At 47.6% G+C, this 5625-nt stretch overlaps 1 protein-coding gene across 3 annotated transcripts; it reads left to right on the top strand.

The window, feature by feature from the left end:
* The first annotated feature begins 1887 nt into the window (after window positions 1-1887).
* WDR5B (WD repeat domain 5B) lies at window positions 1888-4714 on the top strand. 3 transcript variants are annotated; one of them, XM_038583007.1, is made up of 2 exons: window positions 1888-2029; window positions 2438-4714. In XM_038583007.1, exon 2 carries the CDS (start codon window positions 2511-2513, stop codon window positions 3507-3509), a length of 999 nt encoding a protein of 332 aa, XP_038438935.1. In that variant the 5' UTR covers window positions 1888-2029; window positions 2438-2510; the 3' UTR covers window positions 3510-4714. The 3 variants fall into 3 exon arrangements, with proteins under 3 accessions (XP_038438935.1, XP_038438936.1, XP_038438937.1); XM_038583008.1 differs by having other exon boundaries at window positions 1906-2029; window positions 2295-4714; XM_038583009.1 differs by having other exon boundaries at window positions 1914-2029; window positions 2298-4714.
* The last annotated feature ends 911 nt before the right edge of the window (window positions 4715-5625 follow it).

Below are 5625 nucleotides of genomic sequence, written 5' to 3'. Positions count from 1 at the left end.
GAGAGAGAGAGAGAGAGAGAGGCAGAGACACAGGCAGAGGGAGAAGCAGGCTCCATGCACCGGGAGCGCAACGTGGGATTCGATCCCGGGTCTCCAGGATCGCGCCCTGGGCCAAAGGCAGGCGCCTAAACCGCTGCGCCACCCAGGGATCCCTTATTATTATTATTATAATTAATTAATTAATTAATTAATTATTTCTAAGAAGAATCCTAATTTAACGGATATAAATGGATGTTACAATCTACTTAAAAAGATGCTCTTCCTATTTCCAGCACCTCGTTATCGTTATTCGGTTAATCTGCACCAGCTAAGACTTAAGCTTTTGTCCAATTCCTGCCCAAATTCCAAACCATAGTAGTGGGGTCTTAAGGTAAGGAGGTTTTTAACTATATAGTCGATCATTACAGGTGATGGAATTATGTCGTGCCTCATTTAAAAAAAATTTTTTTTAAAGATTTTATTTATTCATGAGAAACACAGAGAGAGAGGCAGAGACACAGGCAGAGGGAGAAGCAGGCTCCATGCAGGGAGCCCGACGTGGGCCTCGATCTTGGGATTCCAGGATCACGCCCTAGCTGTAGGGGGGGCGCTAAACCTCTGAGCCCCCGGGCTGCCCCGTCGTGCCTCCTTTAAAGGCCAGACTTTCAATGATCCCTAATAAAGAACAGGCCAGAATTTATTTGCTTCCAAATGCTCTTAACTGTTGTTGGCTGTCCGGAAACATCCAGAGATACCCGCCGCAGGGGCGCCTGGCTAGAGACGTGGTAGGTACACACTACTCTTGGGTTGACGTCCAAAAAAAAAAAAAAAAAAGCAGCAGCAGCTATTTGCCAATTACAAGTAGGTACAAACTCATCAGGTTTGCATTTTTTTTAAACTTTTTTTTTTTAATTTTTATTTATTTATGACAGTCACAGAGAGAGAGAGAGAGAGAGAGGCAGAGACACAGGCAGAGGGAGAAGCAGGCTCCATGCACCGGGAGCCCGATGTGGGATTCGATCCCGGGTCTCCAGGATCAAGCCCCGAGCCAAAGGCAGGGCGCCAAACCGCTGCGCCACCCAGGGATCCCCCCCCCCCTTTTTTTTTTTAAGTAAGCTCTAACGCCCAAGGTGGGGGCGTGAACTGGAGACCCGGGGATCAGGAGTCGCACGCTCTGCGGGGCTGAGCCAGGCGGGCACCGAGACAGCAGCACCTGAAAACCATGTATCTTTGCGTCTCACTCACTCGGCCGCGGGACGTTCCCGGGGACTTGAGGTTCTCTAAAGCCGATGGCCGGTTAACCTCACAGCCGCCTTTATCGCTGCACCGACCTCTCGGTCGTCTTCGGGCTCAAGCACCCAGGCGGGGCTCACCTGTTGTCCTAGAAAGTTCGAGAAGCCCGGAGGACGTGCCGGAACGCACGTCTGCGCTCTCCCCGGCGCCGGCTTCTGGAGGCCCGCGACACCCTGTCCTCCCCAGGACGTTCAGGCAACGCTGTTAAGCCAGCAGCTTTACGGTCGGGGCATTACCCGGCTCAGCGCCGCTCGCCTCCCTCAGCCTCAGGCCCAGGCCGCCGCGACCACCGACCTGCGGAACCAAAGGCGTCCCCGGAGCCCAGGCTCAGGCCGGCGCCGGCGGGGGGAGCGGGGTCCACGCTACCTACTCGCCGCAACGTAAAGGGAATCGGGAAATCCAGTCCTTTCTTGTGACACGGTTTCCAAAAAAGAAATGAACGTTCCTTGAAATAGTCGCCGCTAGCCAGGGAGGCCGGGGACGAGCCCCGAACACCCGCATCCTCTCGCCGAAGGACGCCCTGCGCTTGCGCTCGCGCTCGGCAGCAGCCGGCGGAGGCCACCGGAAGGAAACGCCGGCGCCTTCCTTTGCGCAGGCGCAGGCGGGCCTCTCGCGTGGGGCCCCTCGGCGCGAAGTTGGGGTGCGCATGCGCTCTGCGGTGGGGCCGCCGGGTTGGCCGTGAGGCGGCGACGCCGCGCAGCGCCGTGTTATCCGCGGCTTGGAAGCGCCTGAGCCGCAATTCGTGATGCTTACGCAGGTTTGGTTTTGTTCTTTTTTTTTTTTTTTTTTTTACTTTCTGAAATCTTTTGTGTAAGGCGGAGATTGATTCGTGCTCGTCTGTCTGGCGGGCTTGCTCAGCGTCCGCCTACGTGCGGGGGCGGGGTGGGGGCGGGGCGGCGAACACCCTTCCTGCGGCTCCCGCGCGCCCCTCAGCGCCGCGCGCGGCCGTGGACGCCCGGAAACCACCCCCAGCGCCACGCTTGCCGACGGCGCGTTGGACCCGTTTAATACTGTTTCTCCAGTAGGAAGCGAGGAGGCAGGAAAGGGGTCCGGGCCGTGCCGCTGAGTCGTTGTACGTGGTCAACACAGACCGGAAATTGTAATCCTCAAAAGACCGATTATTTTTGAGTCTGATGCTTTTAATCTTCATTTTTTTGCCGGGCAGAGAGTCCGAGTATGGGGCTGCCCGGTTCCGGGCCGGACGCTGACCCAACCCACTGACCCGGAGCTTCAGAACCATGGCGACGGAGGCAGGAGAGGCCAAGGCGGAGTCGGGCCTCCTCTCCTCAGCCAGTCGGAGCAAGCAAATGCCTGAGAAACCAGACTATGCTCTTAAATTCACTCTGGTGGGACATACGGAGGCTGTGTCGTCAGTTAAGTTTAGTCCTAACGGAGAGTGGCTAGCAAGTTCTTCCGCTGACAAAGTAATTAGGATTTGGGGAGCCTATGACGGGAAGTATGAGAAGACACTCTCTGGTCACAGCCTGGAGATATCAGATGTTGCCTGGTCATCAGATTCCAGCCGTCTTGTTTCTGCCTCAGATGATAAAACGCTGAAGGTTTGGGATGTGAGATCTGGAAAATGTTTGAAAACCCTGAAGGGGCATAGTAATTATGTTTTTTGCTGTAATTTCAATCCACCATCCAATCTCATCGTTTCAGGATCTTTTGACGAGAGTGTGAAAATATGGGAGGTGAAAACAGGAAAGTGCCTCAAGACTTTGTCTGCTCACTCTGACCCGGTGTCTGCTGTTCATTTTAATTGTAGCGGGTCCCTGATTGTGTCAGGTAGCTATGATGGTGTCTGTAGAATTTGGGATGCTGCATCAGGCCAGTGTTTAAAAACACTTGTTGATGATGATAACCCGCCCATCTCTTTTGTAACATTTTCTCCAAATGGAAAGTATCTTCTAATTGCAACTCTGGACAATACTCTTAAACTGTGGGATTATAGCAGAGGAAGATGCCTGAAAACATACACTGGTCATAAGAATGAGAAATACTGCATTTTTGCAAATTTCTCAGTAACTGGTGGAAAATGGATTGTGTCTGGTTCAGAAGATAATCTGGTTTACATTTGGAACCTTCAGACTAAAGAGATCGTACAGAAACTACAAGGTCATACAGACGTCGTAATCTCAGCAGCTTGTCATCCTACAGAAAACATCATTGCATCAGCAGCATTAGGAAATGACAAAACAATTAAACTGTGGACGAGTAATTGCTTATCCCTTTAGAAATCAAGTAGTAGAGCCAAGTTGGAAAAAAAGTGTTTAAGAAGATGGGTTTCTCTTAAGTTTGGCATGGTTTTGCATTTCTTTTTAATAGTCTTAAGACTTCAGACCTATTACCTAAATTTACAAAGCAAGACAATTGGAAAAGCAAGTCTAAAACTTAGGGCTTCTCACCCTTAATCTTCAGGTCTGGTAATAACTTATGTCTGTCCCTGAACAGATGGCCATTCTGTGTCTTTCAATATTTTTGAAAAATATTTGGAAGTAAGGTTCACAAAATAGGATGACTGATTAAATAAGGGGAGCCAGAGTTTGGAATCACTCCAGTTATTGGTTTGGAGGATGAATAAGAGCATAAGCCTGGGATAGTGGTGGATTGGAGATGTATGGCAGCTGCCACTTACATGAAATGGTTCCATGGAACCAAGTCCATATAAACTGGGGAAACTAAGTCATGGTTAGGTTTGTTGTGAGAGTCTGAACATTTTAAGTTGTATGGTTTTTTAAAAAATGATTTTGAGAGAGAGTTCCAGTGAGAGAGTACAAGCAGGAGGAGGACCGGAGGGAGAAGCAGGCTTCCCACTGAGCAGGGAGCCCAATGTGGGGCTTGATCCAGGTGGGATCATGACCTGAGCCAAAGGCAGCCAATTAACCAAATAAGCCACCTGAGTGCTCCACATTTTAGGTTTTTTATCAAGATAAAAACTAAAAATAAACTGGAACATCATAAATGACATTTTCCTGAGGGACCTCTCCACTACCCTGTCATATTGTGCCCTCATGATTATCAGGCAAGCTACATGTCTAAATGGTGAGGCTATTCTCTTTCACTGTGTCTGACGAGTAACTCCTACCCCTACTTTAAACTCGGTTCAGAAATCACCACTTTGTGGACCATCGCTGCCTACCTGACTCCAATCACACCACACAGCTAAGTTAGATTTTTTTCTTTCTATAGCTTCTGTTATAAAGTTCAGAATATATCTTTTACCAATTTGTTTTATAATGATTTCACCGGCCATGTTTCCAGCATATTACAAGCTCTAGAAAAAAATAGGTTTTTATTCATTTTTGTTTTCTCAGTATTTATATATATAAGGGACTACGGTAATGTTTGAATGACAATGAATTATACTATCACCACTTCATTTCTTGCCTATTTTTCAATAAATGTTTGGAATCATATCCCCATACTATAAAGTGTAAAACGGTTTCTGCCAACTTTACCTACAGCGACATAAACGTGGAAAAAAATCTAGAAATTAGCACAATAATTGAAAGTAACAGGGCAAAACTTAATTTTTTGGTATTCTTTAGTAAAATAGTGCTTATTAAATCTGATTTGCCTGACAAGTTCTGAGGAATATAAGGTATTAGAGTTATTAGTAAGGTATGACTGCCAAGAAGGTATTATGTGAGGGTACGGGAAGAATTGGGATTTTTTTGTTTGCTTGGGGCAAAAAGAAAAGATTAAGGATAGGTGAAGTTTTGCTTTTAGCTGAGGGTAGAAAAAGCCCCAGTCTCTTTTCCCATGGGTCACAAAGGCAACTAGGTCTTTGAGCCTCTGTGTTGTGCCAGATGCCCGCCCAGGAGAAGGGCTCCCGTTTTTTCTCTTGTAATCCTCTAACTTGCTCTTCGAGGGAACTGTCACTGTGATGTAGGTGACAGATCAAGACTTAGGAGAATCTACTTTGCCCCAAGGTCACAACCCTTAGACGCTGAATGTCCAGTGGTGGGAAAGAGCCCTGCAGGTTGTGCCTGGAAGAAAGCAGTCATGTGGAGATGTTCTGGGTCAGGAACTCCCAGACCAGACTTAAATAGCCACAGCTGGACCAGTCTTTCTGGCTCTTTCTCACCGGCATCTTTAAAATAAGGTATGAAGTTGCTTTTAGGTTACATATTTTGGGAACATAAGAGCCTCTCACCCCAAACTTCTTTTCTCTTCCATGGTGCTAGAATTCTGTGTATGACCTGACAAAACAACAGAAGTCAAAAGGTATATACGCAAATGATTGATTTTGAGTTTAGTAGCATATAACGGGTAAACTTAGGTAGTTACTCTAAGTTACTGAATAGGAGAATGACACAAAATGAGAAATGATCATGTAAATTCTTGCTG

Source organism: Canis lupus, chromosome 33 (genome assembly GCF_011100685.1).
Source record: "Canis lupus familiaris isolate Mischka breed German Shepherd chromosome 33, alternate assembly UU_Cfam_GSD_1.0, whole genome shotgun sequence".
Classification (NCBI taxonomy): domain Eukaryota; kingdom Metazoa; phylum Chordata; class Mammalia; order Carnivora; family Canidae; genus Canis; species Canis lupus.
The sequence above is the reverse complement of the archived record's forward strand: the minus strand, read 5'-3'. Positions and strand labels throughout refer to the sequence as shown.